The 21,831-nt window shown below is 37.9% G+C and overlaps 1 protein-coding gene across 1 annotated transcript in view; it reads right to left on the reverse strand.

Annotated features, from left to right (window-relative positions):
* The window catches only part of MCF2 (MCF.2 cell line derived transforming sequence), a gene marked incomplete at its 5' end in the record, with an annotated part of 268,961 nt that overhangs the window by 94,486 nt on the left and 152,644 nt on the right, over positions 1-21,831 (reverse strand). Inside the window, 4 exons of the mRNA XM_053699244.1 lie at positions 7,138-7,204; positions 8,697-8,785; positions 16,613-16,701; positions 17,221-17,392. Coding sequence (XP_053555219.1) covers positions 7,138-7,204; positions 8,697-8,785; positions 16,613-16,701; positions 17,221-17,392 — 417 coding nt within the window. The remainder of the gene's footprint in view (positions 1-7,137; positions 7,205-8,696; positions 8,786-16,612; positions 16,702-17,220; positions 17,393-21,831) is intronic.

Raw genomic sequence — 21,831 nt, forward strand, 5'->3', positions numbered from 1 at the left:
AGATTTATAGAGAAAGGATACAATAAAGACACTGTAGAAAAGATAAGACAGGAAGTATCAACAGTAGACAGGGAGTCCCTATTAACAAAGAAAACCAAAAAAGCAAGAGAATGTGATGAATTCTTTATACCTTTTATAACTGAATATAGTAACCAACACTTTGAAATAAAGAAAATTCTGAAACAAAACTGGCACTTGATAAAACAAGACCATATCTTAGGGAAAAGGGTAAGAAACCAACCAGACATAATTTTTAAACGAGCCAGAAACCTTAAAATGATACTATCACCCAGTGAATACAGAGTAAGAACAAACATTGTTGATGGAGATCTGAACGGAAATAAACTAAAAGGTTTCTTCCCCTGTATATCCTGTAAATCATGTAAATACAGTGAAAAAAGTAAGGAGATAAGATCATCAAACTCAGACTTCTGCTTAAAAATCAATCAACTAATAAGATGTACTGACAGGAATGCCATCTACTGTATAAGATGTACATGTAATTTATTATATTTTGGACAAACAAGTAGAACTATAAAAGATAGAATACGAGAACATATTCTAAAGATAGAGCACGAATCAACAGAGACAATACTATACTCACATTTTAAAGAAAAACATTCCAGCAACTTAAAAGACTTTAAGTACTGGGGTATCAAAAAATTACATTTGGGAATAAGGGGTGGGAATATGAACACACTCCTTCTCAAAAAAGAGGCAGAATGCATATTCAACTTCAAAACATTACACCCATTTGGATTAAATTCTGAAATGGATTTAAATACATTAGTATAACCCAGACGAAAGAAGACATATACTGAACTGTATATATAAACACACAGTGAAAATGAGGATATACAACATATATAGAGGCCAAAATACTGTGAATACATATATGAGAAAGTATTAGACTAATAGAAGAGAAAGAAATGATAGCATCTGACAAATACAAATATAATCATAATCGAAATAAAAAACTAGGATAAAATTACGACTACAAAAATAGACACATAGGGCGCGATCCGATATCGATCGCAGTTTGCGGCGCAAGCGAGGGAACCGGCGTCGCCCGCAGTTTCAGCTCGCAACTCGAGCTATCCCATATAGGTCGCCGTCAGATGCTAACGTGCCGTAAGTCTGACAAACCAGCGATGTCCAGAAATCTGCGTAAGTACAAATTTCTGGCGTCGCCAGTGACTTGCGCCACGTTAGAATCTGCCGGCGCCTATAAAACCTGACTAAAGTCTAAAACACCCGCACTGTCTAACACGCCTCCCTAACATAGCCCGCACTGTCTAACACGCCTCCCTAACATAGCCCGCACTGTCTAACCCTCTATCCGCTATCCCCCCTCACTAGCCTAACAATAAAAATGCTATTAACCCCTAAACCGCCGCTCCCGTACCCCGCCGCAACCTAATAAAGTTATTAACCCCTAAACCGCCGCTCCCGTACCCCGCCGCCAGCTATATTATATCTATAACCCCCTAAAGTGAGCCCCTAACACCGCCGCCATCTATATTAAAATTATTAACCCCTAATGTAAGCCCCTTACACCGCCGCCATCTCAATTAAAATGATTAACCCCTAATTTAATCTACCTACCCCGCCGCCAGCTATATTATCTATATTAACCCTAAGTATATTATAGTTAATATAGGTATTACATTATATATATTAACTATATTAACCCTAATTATATTAGGGTTAATATAGTTAATATAGTTACTATAGTATTTATATTAACTATATTAACTCTATCTAACCCTAACTAAATTTATATTAAATTAATCTAATTCATTTATAAACTAAAATGTTCCTATTTAAATCTAAATACTTACCTATAAAATAAACCCTAAGATAGCTACAATATAATTAATAATTACATTGTAGCTATGTTAGGGTTAATATTTATTTTACAGGTAAATTGTTAATTATTTTAACTAGGTATAATAGATATTAAATAGTTATTAACTATTTAATATCTACCTAGTTAAAATAATTACCCAATTACCTGTAAAATAAATCCTAACCTAAGTTACAAATACACCTACACTATCAATAAATTTAATAAACTACTAACATCTATCTAAAAATACAATTAAATTAACTAAACTAAAAAAAACAAACACTAAATTACAAAAAATAAAAAAAAGATTACAAGATATTTAAGCTAATTACACCTATTCTAAGCCCCCTAATAAAATAATAAACCCCCAAAATAAAAAAAATTCCCTGCCCTATTCTAAATTCAACAAATTCAACAAATTTCAAAGCTCTTTACCTTACCAGCCCTTAAAAGGGCCTTTTGTGGGGCATGCCCCAAAGAATTCAGCTCTTTTGCATACAAGAAATACAATACCCCCCCCCCATTACAACCCACCACCCACATACCCCTATTCTAAACCCACCCAAACCCCCCTTAAAAAAGCCTAACACTACCCCCCTGAAGATCTCCCTACCTTGTCTTCACCACACCGGGCCGAACTTCTGATCCGATCCGGGCGATGTCTTCCTCCAAGCGGCAAAGAAGAATTCTTCCTCCGGCGATGTCTTCCTCCAAGCGGCAAAGAAGAATTCTTCCTCCGGCGACGTCTTCCTCCAAGCGGCAGCAAAGTCTTCATTCTTCCGGCGGCATCTTCAATCTTCTTTCTTCGCTCCGCCGCCGCGGAGCATCCATCCCGGCCGACTGCTGAACTTGGAATGATGTACCTTTAAATGACGTCATCCAAGATGGCGTCCGCCGAATTCCGATTGGCTGATAGGATTCTATCAGCCAATCGGAATTAAGTTAAAAAATTCTGATTGGCTGATTGAATCAGCCAATCAGATTCAAGTTCAATCCGATTGGCTGATCCAATCAGCCAATCAGATTGAGCTCGCATTCTATTGGCTGTTCCGATCAGCCAATAGAATGCGAGCTCAATCCGATTGGCTGATTAAATGAATTAGATTAATTTAATATAAATTTAGTTAGGGTTAGATAGAGTTAATATAGTTAATATAAATACTATAGTAACTATATTAACTATATTAACCCTAATATAATTAGGGTTAATATAGTTAATATATATAATGTAATACCTATATTAACTATAATATACTTAGGGTTAATATAGATAATATAGCTGGCGGCGGGGGTAGGTAGATTAAATTAGGGGTTAATCATTTTAATAGAGATGGCGGCGGTGTAAGGGGCTTACATTAGGGGTTAATCATTTTTATATAGGTGGCGGCGGTGTAAGGGGTCAGATTAGGGGATAGATAAGGTAGATGGCGGCGGTTTTAGAGGCTCACAGTAGGGGGTTAGTTTATGTAGATGGCGGCGGGGTCCGGGAGCGGCGGTTTAGGGGGTAATAACTTTATTAGGGATTTCGGGGGGGGGGGGGATCGCGGTTGACAGGGAGATAGACATTGCGCATGCGTTAGGTGTTAGGTTTATTTTAGCAGATCGCGGTTGACAGGGAGATAGACATTGCGCATGCGTTAGGTGTTAGGTTTATTTTCTAGTTAGTTTAGGGAGTTACGGGGCTCCAATAGTCAGCGTAAGGCTTCTTACGGCTGCTTTTTGTGGCGAGGTGAAAATGGAGTAAGTTTTCTCCATTTTCGCCACGTAAGTCCTTACGCTGCATATTGGATACCAAACTGCGCGGGTTTGGTATACCTGCCTATGGCCCAAAAAACTGCGGGCGGCGGCAGAAATATACGCGCGTAACTTCTAGGTTACGCCGTATATGTGATACCAAATCCGCGCAAATATTGGCGTCGCCGGCTTTTGCGGGCGACGCTTTATATCGGATCGACCCCATAAAATCAGCTAAACAACTCACTGATCAAATTAAGTAAACTTATAAGAGAGGTCCCATAAATATATAATTCATATTAATACACTATTTCCAAAGAAACTATAATATACATAAAAAGTTTTTGAAATAATATTTAGAAACCCACAAATTAAACACATAGTTAAAGTAACGAATTTCAAAAAAGCTTTTTTTCACAAATTATTCACATTCTCCCTTAGATATACAATCCATAACAATACTCTCTTTTCAAAGAAATTATAACACACACATAATAAAGCTTTTTTAAGTAATATTTATACACATTAAACACACAGTTAAAGTAACCAATCTTCAAACAAAATTCTTTTTTTTCACAATGTTTTCACACTTTTCTCAAAGAAACTATCAGACACATAAGGTGAACTAATATTCCATTTTATTAACAAATCTTTAAAAGAACACATTAAACACATAGATAAAGTAATGATCCCCAAAATTATTTCTACAGAATCTAATAGATTTGAATAGAGCACAACCACAATTCCCCCCCTCCCCCCTACTTCCTCAAGCTGAAATTCTAGTTAGAACACAGCTTCACACGATTTATATCACAACTAAATATAACTTAAAGGGACACTCAGGTTTAATTAAATGTTCATGATTCAGATACAGTATGTAATTTGAAACAACTTCCTGTAACAGATTAATCGGTAAACAACAATCTGTAAATAACTATTTGCAACTGTGATAACCACCGTAGACCTGTAACATCTATGTTATGAGCACAAATATACATCAAGCTAACATATCGCTAATCTGTATACGTAACGATATACAAAGGATACCAATAGAAAGATACAATTAAGATCTTATGATACATGTATACTAGATAAAGTAACCATAAGTTTTGTATACAAGCAAAAGTCGCTTCTTAAAAATTGCAATTGTTGCCAGAAAATACATTTTTTATATATATATATAGGAATTTAATTTAATTTTAATGCCACTGTAATTTTAGCGATGTTTTAAGAAATAAAATCAGATGCCGGCATCCAAGTGTTAGATTTTATTGTTTCTTAATTTACGTTAGGACTCTCATCTGTATTAGAATAAAAAAAATTGTAATACATTACTCCTCTCTTTGGTTTTTTATAAAAACACAATACTATAAATATATTTTACCACATATTATTATATAAAATCGTAAGATATAAGGTTATTTTACATTTTACGATATAGGCACTATCTGAGATACAGGAAATATCTGCATAAATTGTGGTCACATGACAAACTAAAAACCACAAATAAAACCGGATACTCCCATTTCATATACCGAGGCAGCTAGCCTCACAATCGAGAACCAAAATCAGGGATACCCTCATCTCTTAAGTCACTGACTAATCAGAGATCACATACTTTTGACTTATTTCACAAGACTCAAGCTGTTTAAGCGCTATCCCAACCCCCCTTCTTTTTCTTCTATATTGCATTTAGGTGTCAGTGTTTAGAGGTTACACCACCTTTGGGATCAGCAAGGAGTCTGAGTGTAGAATCTTTGTATCACTTCCCCCTTTCTCTTAGTGTACTTTAGAGCCTGGTTTCTCAACAGCCGGGCCGTGGCCCAGTACCGGGCCGTGATAGCCCTGCTGGTGGGCCCTGATTTGTCATGCCCCCATTGCACACCAGGGGCAGACTGAGACCAATCAAGGCCCCAGGAAAACTGTCTCACACTGACCCAAATGTATTCAATGCTATGCAAATGAACATGGTAGCCTCCCTGCCCTGCCCCCAATATGCCCCTCAACCTCCAGTGCCAGGACTCCCAACATTAAGGGCCAGAGAAAGGGACTCCAAACTTCAGGGCCAGACCCCACACTCCATGGCCCTCACAGCAACAGACCCCCGGCAGGACCCCCCACACTCCAGGGCCCCCACTAAACCCCCATTAACTGCTTAGTTACTGTTAGGGCAACGGAAAACTCCAGCTTAAAGGGACACTGAACTAAATTTTTTTCTTTTGTGATTCAGATAGAGCATGAACTTTTAAGAAACTTTCTAATTTACTCCTATTATCAAATGTTCTTCATTCTCTTGGTATCTTTATTTAAAAATCAAGAATGTAAGTTTAAATTCCGGCCCATTTTTGGTGAACAACCTGGGTTGTTCTTGCTGATTGGTGGATAAATTCACCCACCAATAAACAAGTGCTGTCCAGAGTCCTAAACCAAAAAATAGCTTAGATGCCTTTTTGAAATAAAGATAGCAAGAGAACAAAAATAAATTGATAATAGGAGTAAATTAGAAAGTTGCTTAAAATTGCATGATCTATCTGAATCACAAAAGAAAAAAATTGGGTTCAGTGTCCCTTTAAGGAACGCACCAGGATCCTTGGAGATGCCATTTGAGGGCCCCCTACTTGCTGGTCCCTCGGCCCAGGTCCTATTTTCCTGACTCATCAGCCCGCTTCTGCTACTTACTATATTTATATATATATATATATATATTAAAAACTACCGGGCCCTGGACATGTCCAGCTCAAATTAACCGGGCCTTGAGGTCACTTTGGTTGAGAACCACTGCTTTAGAGCACAGTAGTTAAGAGCTTTATAAACCGGCGTTAGCCCAGAAAGCTCCTAACTACTGATTTTTTTCTGCGGCTGGAGTTTTGTCGTTAGATTTCTAACGCTCACTTCAGCCAAGACTCTAAATACCAGCGTTAGAAAGATCCCATTGAAAAGATAGGATACGCAAATGGCGTAGGGGGATCTGCGGTATGGAAAAGTCGCGGCTGCAAAGTGAGCGTTAGACCCTTTCCTGACTGACTCTAAATACCAGCGGTAGCCCAAAACCAGCGTTAGGAGCTTCTAACGCTGGTTTTGACGGCTAACGCCAAACTCTAAATCTAGCCGATTGTGAATTCAACAATGCTAATAGCCTCCCATCTTCTGATTATAAGAACTTTGCTATAAACTGTTGCTAAATAGAGATGTGCCATGCTCTATAAATAAACACTTTCTTCTAGGAAAAACATCACTAGATCTAACCAATGAGCGGAGAAACATTCTAACAAGGCATTTATTTAATATTGAAAATCATGAGACTGCCACATAGTTACAGATTTACTTAGAATGATTAATCTTTGATTTGGGCCTAACACCAACAGCAAACATTCCATAAATAGAACATATGTATACATTAGTCTGTATGAAGTGTGCGCAGAGAACAGCAAAATCACAAAGGGATAAAGTGTGTTAGCACTGGCGTGTCTAGAAAATAATCAGTGTAAAATAAGCACAGCTGCTCTAGTGAGATTATAGGCTTAAACAAGACAAAATGAATACAAAATACCTACTAATAAGACAGTGTACAATTCTTCTACATAAATCCTTTCGGTCTCAATAAGCTCACTGATGACATGTCTGCAATAAAAAAAAATAATAATAAAGTTACAAAACATTCATTTAAAATTCCGTGGCATTTAAATTAGTAAGTGGTAAAAATGTGCTGATTTTACATTTAGGCCTCTAACACATCTATACAAATCAACAGGAGGTGTTTTCAAGCTAGTATTGTCTATTTTATGATAAAAAAAGAAAAATGCTTAAAATAAAGTGCATTTTTTTTTGTGGGGGGGGCAAGAGTAACTACTAAGAACCACATGTGGTTTACAACAGGCGGAATTAAGATTAGGGTTGTCACCTCGGCCATGTTTTCCTGGACACTTATGAGTTACACATGCTGCAGGGTGTGCAGAGGGGAACATGAATTGCATTCCTGGACTGCACAAGAATAGGGATCCTGGACAGCACCATTCATGTTCCTCCCTGCACACAGCATGTGTAATTTACAAGTGCCCAGGAAAACATGGCTGAGGTGGCAACCCTAACTAAGATGCTAGAGAAGGGTGAGGTGTTAAAATAAGGTGCTTGAGGTGTCACAGTTCTTCATTATACTAAGACCCCTCATTACACAAAGCAAGAATCTAAACTTTCAAAATGAAATAGATAAATGTTATCCGGCATGAATTTTACTGCACGCCCCATAAAGTCTATTATGTGAGAGAATGAATGCACCTGTGCTAGCCGACATGCTAACTAGCACTAGACTATCACTAAGGAGCTAAAATGTATTTATATTTTTATGTCACAATGGAAAAGCAGAGGCAGTTCTCCTTATCAGACACTGCAAATTAGAAGTACAAAACCAATACTGCAAAATTAGTTTAAATTGAAGCAGCTTTTACATAACATTTTTTCAGACAAAATAATATTTTTGAGATGTTCAAATGCTGACCTATGAAATTCATGATAGACTTTTTTGGAGTATGTGTCCTATTAAGGTAAAGTTGCTTAGAATGATATTGAAACTAAATTAAAACTGTGCTCAACTGTTTTCTAGACCCTAAGCTTGCAATACACTGTTTACTGTTTAGCATAAGTAGTTGAAACAGCTGAAACATATTTTAAGTTAATGGTCAGTAGGTTTGACATGTGTCCAGTATTACAACTAAATATCTGTAACATGAATCCATGCAAACTGGACACTTAAATGTCTGTGTTACTAGCAGCCAAGTGGGTGAATCACTGCATTTATTGTGATTCTTGCAGTCACAGAGATAACAATCAACTGTGTTGCTTGTGTTACTGGGGGAGGGGGGGGGGGTAGAAACATTGCTCAGATGAGAAAAGTATACATGTCCAAGATTAGGGTAAAACCCTATTGGTCACCCAGGATTTTTATTGGAGTATAGCTGGCAACCGTAGTCGCAGGTGAGGGAACTTTTTCCACAACCATAATTTCACAATAACTTCACTGTTGGGTTTTTTTCATAAATAAAGTTAAAATAATCAAACTTCTTATTGTTGAGATGATAAATATTGCCATAACAACCAATAATTATAAAATAAATACCCCTTCAGTGTATCCAAGCTGTCTTCACTCTCAGAAATAAACAACTGTAAGGAGTTGCGCTTCTCTTGATAGTCATGCATTACTTCAATCTGAAATGAAAGCAAGTTATCATGCTGTGTTTAGAGAGCATAAGACAATTTTACTAGGAAGATAAAGAAAATAATGAAGAAACTATTAAAAACTATTAAAGTGCAACTCAGTGTAAAAATAGCAAGTTAAAGGAATTTTATCAGCATTTTCAAATAGCTCAAAGTAGACAGCTGACCAATGTCTAACAATATATCAGTCAAGGAAACATCTGTCTGTGAGTATGGTTATCTGGTACTGTACTTCGTGTGCTAAAGATGACAATATAAATATGATTTAACATGATTTATCACATTACTACACACATCCTGGCATTATTTGGTAAGGACAGCAGAGTGAAAAAGTTCCAGCACTCAGGTAGGATATGCACGTCACCTTAGGGCCACTGCCATAGACCCCAGTCCAATATAGAAAAGAGCAAGTGGGTGACAGCAAAGTAACTTTTATTCAAATTTTATATAGACAAACAAACAGGCAACAATTTCGGAGACAATCCCTTAGTCATGCCATGCCATGCCAAACAAACATGTTACAATGACTTATATACTCTGTTACCACTAGGTGGCGCAATTTAGCAATTTAACTCCACTTATCGAACAACAATGTAACTGTTTTACGATTTCATATTTCTAGTGGTATCTATCTAAAGTAATAAACCTCATCAAATAGCCTAAAGGCAGCAAGGAAAAGGAAAGGCTTTTTTACATGTTTGACTAAATTCATTGTTTATATGGTTAAATGTCCATGTGGGGGTGTTTATATAAGAGAGTCAATGAATAGAAGGGCAGCCTCCGTTCTGTGATACAGTCAGCTGTAGTCGATCGGCTAACCGAAAGAAGGCATAGGCTTCGCTTACGTGGGTAAAAATGTAAACTTTATTTCCACTGATTAAAATCAATAGCACACACACCTCTCAATGCTCAGTACCATCTGACGTGTTTCGCGCCTCTGATTGGCGCTTTCTTTGCCTATACTGCAACTTTCCATTCCGCCATTAAAAAAAATGGCTTTTGAGTGTGGAATTTTCAGGTCACCCGTATTAAAGGTTGTGCGGTCCGGCTATTCCGCTACCGTTATGGCTAATACTGCCACGATTCATTCCGCTATCAAAGACCAGTAGTTATGGATTTTATGAAACAAAATGGTTTCACAAAATTCAGAACAAAAATGTTACAAAGTACACTAACACTCATAAACTACACTATTAACCCCTAAACCACCAACCCCCGCATCGCAAATACTATAATAAACCTATTAACCCCTAATTCGCTGCCCACCCACATCGCCAACACCAATTTAAAGTATTAACCCCAAATCCGCCGGCCACCCACATCGTCAACACTAAATAAACCTATTAACCCCTAATCTGCCAACCCCCCCCACATTGCCAACACTAAATAAACCTATTTACCCCTAATCCGCTGCCCACCCACATTGTGACTACTAAAATTAACCTATAAATCACTAATCCGCCGCCCCCACATCGCAAATACTAAACTAAACCTATTAACCCCTAAACCGCCAAACCCCCACATGGCTAATATTAAAATAAACCTATTGACCCCTAAACCGCTGACCCCCAACATCACCAACACCAGGACTTGGCTTTTGTACAGTACGGAGTTTACTGCACCATAATACACAACACAAGAAGGTTTTTTTTTTGTAACTTGTAATGGCAGCACTATGGAAAGTGCGATACCGCTAAATTGTTAGCATTATTTACGCATTGGGTTTAGTGCACAACTTGTAATTTAGGTCAAAGGGCCAGATTACGAGTGGAGCACAAAATTGTGCTTACGCGAGCGCAATATTTGTGCTCCTCTAATACCAGCACAAAAGTTTGCCTGCTTGGGGGCGCGCAATAAATTACCGCTCCACTTGTAACCTTGCCCTAAATATATTATATAAGCATAGAATTGAGGTTATTCCCCTTCTCCTGCTAATCATGGACGCCAAAGTCTATAAATGTATCCAGCACAAAAATGAGCAGAAGTGTACATGCCCAGGGTTCACTGCAAACCCATATAGAATACTCTATTAATCCAGAACAGCAGCACCACTTAAACATAAAAACAAAGCAGGTACACATTAAACAGACTACATTTTGGGCTCCATTCCCTTATTCATGTTCCACGATAAAGGGAATGTGGTCAGAAATGTAGCCAGTTTTATGTGTACCTGCTTCTTTTGAAAAAAATAAAGTGAATGTCAAGTTTAAGTGGTGCTCCTGTTCTGGATTAACGGGCTACTCATGGATGTCGCCATGTTAAAATTTTCCTTTTATTGCATTCCGGTACTGATGTGTTGGCAGTAACTCTGCTTAAGGTACCTACACTCCAACATGGAGGCACCCATAATTAGAGGGAGGTGCATGACATCTATTTAGTGTTTAATGTCCTTTTAATTACTGAGCTACTGTAAATGCACCTCTTAACATGTTTATGGGTCCAATTCTCAATAAACTCGCCGACACAGAGAGAAGTAATCAGCTTATTTTGCTAAGCACTACATTGTAATGTAAGTGTCTCTACTTTCGCTTAAAAGGACACTTTAGTCAGAAACAAAATACAATATTTGAAAAAAAGAATTACTTAAATTATATTTTAGCATAGTATTTTTGCAATATATATATTACTTTTTTTTTGCAGCTAAAGTTGGTGAAATTGTCTCTGTTGTCATTTTCTGTTATAAACTGTATGATTCTATTGTAGTATATTGCGTACACCATAGAAGGCAGCAATTTACTGTCTTATTTTATCAGAAATAAGGTCACTTGTCAGGGAAAGTTAGTTAAGGCAGCTAAGGCAAGTTGTCAGTAGTGTAAGTAATGTAAGTTTCAGCTGTCCCTCAATGTAGAGACTAGTTTGTTGTCAAGGTAACACAGGCTACACAGGAATTGTAATCAACTACAGAGTAAATCTATTAGGGAAGGGAGGCAGCTGCTGCTTAATTTTTTTTGTGTCCCTACACTTTAACTCCGCTGTTCTACACCACGGGAAATGGGTCCGTACCGCTATTTCTGTACCGCAGCCATTACAAGTTACAAAAAAACTTTATTTTGTTGTGTGGTATGGTGCGGTTAGCCCCATACCGCACCAAAAAAAGTTTCAACTTGGCGTCCTTGTGCACGTTTCCCCCCATAGAGATCAAAGGAGAAAAAGTGTAAAACCTAACACCTGCAATTGCAAAATGACGATCGCATTAATGCATTCCACATTGAAGTCTATGGAGGAAAGAAAGTTGATTAAAAACGTAACACCCTAACATAAACCCCTGGTCTAATAACTCCTTACCGCCACCCCCCACATCGCCAACACTAAATAAAGTTATTAACCCCTAATCCGCCAACCCCCCACATCGCCAACACTAGATAAAGTTATTAAACCCTAATCCACCAACTCCCCACATCGCTACTACTAAAATAAACCTATTAACCCCTAAACTGCCAGCCAACCACATCGCCAACACTAAAAAAACCTATTAATCCCTAAACAGCCGGGCCCCCACATCGCGACAAACTAAATTAAACTATTAACCGCTAAACCTAACACCCGCTAACTTTAAATTAAAGTTACAATATAACTACCATAAAATAAATAAAAACTTACCTGTGAAATAAAAAAAACTAAGCTTAAATTATAAATAAACCTAACATTACTATTTTAAAAAAAATAAAAGATACCAAAAATAAAAAAATAAATTACAAAATTAAAAAATCCTAACACTACGAACCCCCCCCTCCAATATTACAAAAAATAACAAAATCTAAAATTAAACAAAATAACAAAACCTAACATTACACAAAATAACAAACCAGACGCTTTCAGGGTATTGTAGTGATGCCTCGATATTGAGGCATCACTGTAATACCTTTTTTAAGCATCCAATGCAGAGAATGCCACTCTGTGGCCCTCTCTGCATCAGCCAGCAATGGTGCCGATCGTTGGTGGGTGAGAGCCATTGCAGGGAGGCGGGTGGGAGGCCACCGCTGGAGGAAACTCGTCAGAGGGGGGAGGAATCACGTACAGGGCACCAGGAGCATGCAGGGGCACGCGCGCACGGGACCAGAGGCAGGCACGTGCATGGGAGCGGGAGCAGGTGGGATGCTACACTATGGGATAATTTGTTAAGGGAAGGAGGGAGAGAGAAGGGGTTAAATTTTAACTAAGGGATCTAGGAGGGGGTAGGAGGTAGGTTATTGAGGTTATAGAGAGCTGTTTGGGGGGATCAGGGAGGTTGGGGGCTAAGGGGGAATCCTAGACAGCAGAATATATCTTTTTTTTTTTTTTTTTTTTAAAAACACTTTAATGTTAGTACTGGCAGACTTTCTGCCAGTACTTAAGATGGCGGGGACAATTGTGGGGTAGGGGAGGGAAGAAAGCTGTTTGGGAGGGATCAAGCAGTGGAATGTGTCCGGTGGGAGGCTGATCTCTACACTAAAGCTAAAATTAACCTTACAAGCTACCTAATTAACCCCTTCACTGCTGGGCATAATACAAGTGTGGTGAGAAGCATTTAGCGGCCTTCTAATTAACAAAAAGCAATGCCAAAGCCATATATGTCTGCTATTTTTGAACAAAGAGGATCTCAGAGAAGCATTTACAACCATTTGTGCCATAATTGCACAAGCTGTTTGTAAATAATTTCAGTGTGAAACCTAAAGTATGTGAAAAAGTGAAAAAAAAATCGTATTTGGCGGTGAAATGATGGCATGAAATATATCAAAATGGGCCTAGATCAATACTTTGGGTTGTCTACTACACTACACTAAAGCTAAAATTAACCCTACAAGCTCCCTAATTAACCCCTTCACTGTTGGGCATAATACATGGGTGGTGCGCAGCAGCATTTAGCAGCCTTCAAATTACCAAAAAGCAATGCTAAAGTCATATATGTCTGCTATTTCTGAACAAAGGGGATCCCAGAGAAGAATTTACAACCATTTGTGCCATAATTGCACAAGCTGTTTGTAAATAATTTCGGTGAGAAACCTAAAGTTTGTGAAAAAGTTTGTGTAAAAATGAACAATTTTATTTATTTGATCACATTTGGTGGTGAAATGGGGGTAAGAAATATACCAAAATGGGCCTAGATCAATACTTTGGGTTGTCTACTAAAAAAAAATATTTACATGTCAAGGGATATTCTGGAATTCCTGACAGATATCAGTGTTACAATGTAACTATCGCTAATTTTGAAAAAAAAAAATGTTTTGGAAATAGAAACGTGCTAATTGTATTTATTGCCCTATAACGTGCAAAAAAAGCAAAGAACATGTAAACATTAGGTATTTCTAAACTAAGGAAAACATTTAGAAACTATTTAGCATGGTTGTTTTTTTCTTGGTGGTTGTAGATGTGTAACAGATTTTGGGGGTCAAAGTTAGAAAAAGTGTGTTTTTTTCCATTTTTTTTCATCATATTTTATATATTTTTTTATAGTAAATTATAAGATATGATAAAAATAATGGTATCTTTACAAAGTCCATTTAATGGCGAGAAAAACTGTATATAATATGTGTGGGTACAGTAAATGAGTAAGAGGAAAATTACAGCTAAACACAAACACCGCAGAAATGTAAAAATAGCCCTGGTCCCAAACGGTTAGAAAACGGAAAAGTGCTCTGGTCACTAAGGGGTTAACAGCTCTTTTACTTTAAAAAAATACAAATGACCCCCTAACAGTAAAACCCCCCACCCACCCAACCCCCTAAAAAAAAAAAATCAGCTCTTTTACAGCCCATTAAAAAAAATAGGTACTCACTATTCCTAAAGGTCGGCGGTGAAGGTCTTCTTCCAGGCGGCTCCATCTTCATCCAGTGCGGGACCATCTTCTTTCGTCATCCCGGTGGCACAGAGAGAGGTGGCGCGGAGCGGAACAGGATCGGTGGTGACGCAGACATCCAACGTGGAGGCTCCTCTTCATGCGATCGTCTGCCGCACACTGAAGCTTGAATGCAAGGTACCCCTTTTATATTGGGGTACCTTGAAATCCTATTGGATGAAAATGTCAAATCAGCCAAAAGGACGAAAGCTGCTTAAATCCTATTGGCTGATTTTTTTTTAATGGGCAGTAAAAGAACTGATAGCCCTTTGGGTTGTACTGTTAGGGGGTAATTTGTATTATTTCTATTTAAAAGATCTATTACACTTAGGGCAATGTCTAGAAAAGGCCCTTTTAAGGACTATTGGTAGTTTAGTGTTAGATAAGGGGGTGTTTTTATTTTGGGGTGACTTTTTTGTTTTTATAGGGGTATTAGATTAGGTTTCATTTTTTTATTTTGGATAATTTTGTTTATTATTTTCTGTAATCTTAGATTTTGTTATTTTGTGTAAATTTAGAGTTTGTTATTTTGTGTAATGTTAGGTTGTTTTTTCGTAGTGTTAGGATTTTTTAATTTTGTAATTTAGGTTTTTTATTTTTGATATCTTTTATTTTTTTAAAATAGTAATGTTTATAGTTTAAGCTTAGGTTTTATTTATTTCACAGGTAAGTTTTTTATTTATTTTAAGGTAGTTATATTGTAACTTTAATTTAAAGTTAGCAGGTGTTAGGTTTAGGGGTTAATAGTTTTATTTAGTTTGTCACAATAAGGGGGGTTGACATTTTAGGGGTTAATATGTTTATTTAGGGAGTAGTGATGTGGGTGGGCGGCGATTTAGGGGTTAATAGGTTTATTATAGTATTTGCGATGCGGGGGTGGCGGTTTAGGGGTTAATAGCTAGTTTATGGGTGCTAGTGAACTTTGTAACATATTTGTTATGACTTTTGTGAAACATTTTTTTTCCTCAAAATCCATAACTACTGGTGTTTGCGGAATGGATCGTTGCGGTATAGGCTATAACAATCACGTTAAAGTCGTAACGCGTGACTTGTAATACCGGTGAGCTGACCATTCGATACTCAAAGGCCATTTTTTTAGAGGTAAAGCCGTACCGCACAACTTGTGATCTCCCCCATATATTGCAAACATTTTAATAAAATCAATAATTTTTTCAAATATTGTATTTTGTTTTCTGACTACAGTGTCCATTTAATAAGATACACAGTTCCCAAGGTAAAAATGTTCCTTTAAAACAATCCCTCATAATACTGACAAGGCTTCTTATAGAATCTCACCAGACTAGAGAGCTTTAGAGCTCTTCTGTTTACATATTAAAATTCAATTTAAATGCCATTGACCTAGTTTTAATCACATATGTAGTACATTTTCCAATTTCTTGTGCATAAGGATGCTATTCTGCATGGTAAATAAAATCAACACTTTTTTAATTTGCTAGACTAGAAAACCACCCTGTGTGCCTATGCAAAAAGACCTGGTGACATGATAATTGATATCTAGTGACTTTCTCTTTACTCTAAGGGGTAGCAAATAATATATAGCGAATCATGTCTGCCCTGCATCGCTAAATGCCGACAGCATACGCTGTCGGCATTTAACATGGCACAAGCAGTTCTGGTGATGCCGTCCCCTGCAGATTCACGGCCAATCACGAAGAGTTAAAGGGGTAGATTTATTATAGTGCAAGCGGAAATGATACGATGTAGTCTTGTGAACTGCTGGTGCAATGCCCCCCTCTGCAGATTCGCGGCTAGACAGCCGCTAGCAGGGGGTGTCAATCAACCCAATCGTATGAGATCAAGTGGGTTGCTGTCCACCGCCTCTTAAGACCGCTGCTTCTTAACTCCTGTTTCCGGCGAGCCTGACAGCTTGATCGGAAACAGTTACATTCAGGGCCATTCAGCCCTTGTTAAATCGGCCCCAAAGCCTTAGAATTGTTCAATCTTAGAGTTATCGTGCAGACTACAATCAGTTCAAGTGTTACCTTGCGGGAAGTTTGAATTTTTCTTGTTGTCCTTTTTCCAGGTAAGGTTATATCAAAAGAGAACTTCAGGGTTGAGTTAAAATCCATAGCTTGAAAAAGAAATACAAAAGAAAGAAAAAACAATTAGGCATATACATTGACAGACAATAAGATAGACCAACAAAAGGATATGTAGACAGACAGTCAGATAGATAGATAGAAAGATAGATAGAACTACAGATTAGACAGACAAACAGACTGCTAGATAGATAGATAGATAGATAGATAGATAGATAGATAGATAGATAGATAGATAGATAGATAGATAGATGATAGATAGATAGATAGATAGATAGATAGATATAGATAGATAGATAATAGACAGACAGACAGACAGATAGATAGATAGATAGATAGATAGATAGATAGATAGATAGACTGATAGGATTTAAAATAAAAAAATGTGTGTTTAGGCAGTTATATACTGGCAAATATGTTTTTCTCTCCAGTGCCTACAGTAACTTTTAATTAAAATGAGTCACTTTTCATAAATATTATAAAGGTCAGTTTCAGTAACAGAGAGCATATATAATTTACAACCTTCTAATTGTTTGTCCCCAGTAACTTACCATGTTTTGGGGAAAAAAGGGGTGATTTGATTCTTGGAGGATTTTCAGGCCTCGGAGCCACCAACTGCACTGGTCTTACATGCTTATCAGCCAACTTCTTGAGACAGGATTGTCTGTTCTCAAACAGAACTCGGACATTTTCAATCTTGTTATGAACAGCTTGAATCTGAGCCTGAGAATGTATGAGAGACAACATCCATCCAAATGGTAAATAACTGTAAAATGCATTATTTATTTTGTCTGCTGGTAATGGAAAGACAGCTGCATTCTGAACAAATGTTTGCTTTAGTTGTCTGTTGTTTTTCTCAAATGGAGACCGAGGACATAAAAGATGTTTAAATTTAGGGACATAAAAGCTATTTAAATTGAAACTGATATGGAACTACCAGTAGTGTACTTCCTATTAATGCTCATTAATTGCTACTTCCCGCTAATATTGACAGGTACTTCCTGTTCAAGCTTTTTAAGAGATAGAAGGAAGTACTTACAAATCAATGAACACTAGTAGGAAGTGCAAAGTTGATAATGGTGTTTTAGTTTAAATTTAAACAGACTTTACTTCATAATTATTCAAGCTATACCATTGGGGTTGAATTGTCAAGCTGTGGAGGTGTGCCTGCCAACCGCTAGTTAAATAGCAGCATTTCAAAGGCCATGGCTTCCTAACCTCTGGAAGAGGTTATATATGTATACTTTTTGTTATTGCAGTTGGGGCACTGTGTGTTCCTGGCAGTTTGCTATATGCTCTCTAGCCCTATAATAGTTAGTTATATACCTTTTCATTTGGGTGTAAAACATATAGCAACAATACCAATAATTTCTCAGTGGCTGGCTATGTTGCGCACAGTGCATGCTTGTTGTCTATACAGTGACTAGGATACTATATGTATTAAATATATTATAATGCTGTGTACCCCTCATCTAATTGAAAAAAAAAATGTTATTGCAGTGGGGGCACCGTTGGATCCTGACCGTTTGATCTATATGATGAGCAAAAAAAAAAACAAGATAATTCCAGGGGGAAATAGGGTGGGAAACCACCTTCAAAGTCCCTCTTAGGTAATCATACATAGCCTAATGCCAAAATTAATTGTACATATGTGAGAAAAGAGAAAGAATCATTATTCGGCACACTTTTATGGAGGGTGGTTGTTAACAATCATTAGGTTGGATAAGAGGGAAAACAATAAAACAACATTTATTAACGTTTATTAAAATGAGTAGACATAGCGATCAATATAAAATATAATTATTAAAAACATACAAGAATACAGGACTGCCTCCCTACACAGATAGCTTGTAAGTATTATCAAATTAGGGAACAACTCTATCATGCAGAAAAATACAGGCGTAATCAGGAGTGGGTGCTTTATTGTTAATAGAGTAGTCTTTTTACTGTTCAGTGATTTGGGAATTTTATATACTTCATCTCCTTACCAAACAGATTATCACACTCTATATATGTCTTTGTTGCCTCATACACACCAGCAACATCTAAATCTGTTTTGCAATATATATATTTTTAGAAATATTTTATTAGGCATATTACTAATGCACTTTGTATGCTTTTTATTTGCACACGTAAAAAATTATATTGAGACATTAGTACAATAATTTGTCAACTTTTTATATAATGAAATTAATTGTAAACACACATTTTGTGTATGTATTAATGATTGTGCTGAAATGTAACACTGTTACCTCTTTTATCATAATAGAATTACCATTTTCAAACCAGTTTACTTCTGGATGTAAGTTTTACTGATTAAAGATTTCAGTGGAGACTCTTCACATATCTTTCATATCATTTTCAGCCTCCTGACAAGTGCTGTTACTTCACTACTTAGTATGCCACCAGGAACCACTTCATGATTTTCAAGGAAGGTATCCACCTTGCTCAAGAGATCATTAAACAAGACTATGACTTGACCAAGACTGGCACTGTATTGGCTCAAGTTCTCTGTGATATACCTTAAAGGCTTTAGGACTGTTGGGGAAGCCCTGCCTTCTCCTGTTCTGGCCTAAGAAGATGACTCACTTTAGCACTGCTGTGGAAGTGGCCTGTAATCCTTCTGCACCACAGTGTTATGTTTTGTGTTTAACTGAAATCCAGTTTTGTAAAAGCAGACCAAGGAATAAGCACCAACCTGCTAAAACAGAAGAATCCAAACGGAAGTTTTGAATGAGAAAACTGGGAAAATAATGAGTATGGTTTAGGGCTTTTAAAAATCATAGTTTTGGCAAGCCTTTGTTTGCCTTCCTTGAAGGTATATTTATGGGAGTGGTGAACTAAAATCTCGAGTTCAACTTCAGAAATGCTGCTGCCTCCTGCTGTTACTATTCTTTGGTGGTCATCAGTCTATGGCAAATTATTAGGGAAGTGCTAGGTGCAGTGTGCAACAGAGTTTTGGCACATCTCTTTGATCGCTTGGTCTTTGATTCGTCCATTTCTTGAGGCCATAACTATGTCCTAGAGGCAGGAATCCATGATGACAACATAAGACTGGAGGCCAATCAAGAAGTTAAATAAGATGTTTTTCCAATACATGGAGTACACACAAGTTGGGAAAAAGAAATGAACAAGACTGTGGTTGCTGCAGTATTAAAGCACATTCCACATTGTTCATCTTTCCAAAGTTTCTTCCCTTAACCAAAGCATCATTTGCAAAGTATATCTCTCCCTTCTGTTTGAGTTGTGATTCTGAGAAAAACTGCTCTTGCTCACGTTTCACAAGGTCTTTGTAAACTAATCTTTGAATTGAGTCTACAAAAATAACTAAATATGTTTAAGGAGCAAGTGTATGGGAACGTGAGGAATGTGAGAACATTATTTCCTTGCACTGATACTACTTTCACTCCACTTGACACGTTCCTTGGAAGTGTATTTATGGGGTTGGTGTACTATAAACCAGAGGCCTACTTCAGTAACTCTGCTGCACTCTGCCCCTCCTGCCCTTCCATGATCTGTGGTGGTCATCAGCCAATGCAAAATCCTTAACAACCTTCTTGCTGCTTTTTTCAAGAGACTCTCTAGGCCCATGTTTGTTCACCTTCCTTTGAGGTTTATTTTTGGTGTTTGTGTACTATAATCAGAGGCCTTCTTTAGTTACTTTACTGCCACTTCAGTGACTCTGCTGCTGCCTCTCCTGCTCCTGTCCTTCCTGCTCTATGATGGCCATCACCAGTTCATTTAAAAAATCTTAGAAAACTGATTGCCGCTGTTTCCAAGGGACTCCAAGCATTTGTTTGTTCTCCTCCCTTGGAGGTGTATTTTTGGGGTTTGTGTAACAGAGGCCTACCTAATACAGTAATGTTGCTGCGTCTCCTGCTCCTGCCCTTCCTGCTCTGTGGTGGTCATCATACGTCAATGACTAATCCTTAGGGGACTGCTGGCAGCAGTGTCCAAAGGACTCTAGACACATGTTTGTTCTCCTTCTCTCTTGGAGGTGTATTTTTGATGTTTATGTACTGCAAGACCTACCTAGTTCAGTAACTCTGCTGCCTCTCCTGCTCTTCCTGCTCTGTGGTAGAAATCATTAGTTAAATTAAAAAATTTGCAGGGAATTGTTGGCTGTTGTGTCCAAGGGACTCCAAACAGATTTGTCCTCCTCCCTAGGAGGTATATTTTTAGGGCTTGTGTAATAGAGGCCTACCTAGTTCAGTAAGTCCACTGCCTGCTGCCACTGTCTATCCTGCTCCTGCCCTTCTCTGAATTGAGTCTCCAAGGATAACTATTAACTACAAACTTGTATGGAGCAGATGTATCAGAAAGTGAGGAATGCTAGTACTTTAGCATGAGGGAGTTGAAAAATAATGATAGAGTTGAAAAAAATAATAATAATATTGTATAGAAAGGTTGTATTAGTGGCAAGTGAAAGGTTAGAAAGGGGGAGACAAGAGGGTGGTGGAAAAAACAGAATTTATGCTTACCTGATAAATTACTTTCTCCAACGGTGTGTCCGGTCCACGGCGTCATCCTTACTTGTGGGATATTCTCTTCCCCAACAGGAAATGGCAAAGAGCCCAGCAAAGCTGGTCACATGATCCCCCCTAGGCTCCGCCTTCCCCAGTCATTCGACCGACGTAAAGGAGGAATATGCATAGGAGAAATCATATGATACCGTGGTGACTGTAGTTAGAGAAAATAAATCATCAGACCTGATCAAAAACCAGGGCGGGCCGTGGACCGGACACACCGTTGGAGAAAGTAATTTATCAGGTAAGCATAAATTCTGTTTTCTCCAACATAGGTGTGTCCGGTCCACGGCGTCATCCTTACTTGTGGGAACCAATACCAAAGCTTTAGGACACGGATGATGGGAGGGAACAAATCAGGTCGCCTAGATGGAAGGCACCACGGCTTGCAAAACCTTTCTCCCAAAAATAGCCTCAGATGAAGCAAAAGTATCAAATTTGTAGAATTTGGTAAAAGTGTGCAGTGAAGACCAAGTCGCTGCCTTACATATCTGATCAACAGAAGCCTCGTTCTTGAAGGCCCATGTGGAAGCCACAGCCCTAGTGGAGTGAGCTGTGATTCTTTCAGGAGGCTGCCGTCCGGCAGTCTCATAAGCCAATCGGATAATGCTTTTAAGCCAGAAAGAGAGAGAGGTA

Source organism: Bombina bombina, chromosome 1, assembly GCF_027579735.1.
Source record: "Bombina bombina isolate aBomBom1 chromosome 1, aBomBom1.pri, whole genome shotgun sequence".
Lineage (NCBI taxonomy): Eukaryota > Metazoa > Chordata > Amphibia > Anura > Bombinatoridae > Bombina > Bombina bombina.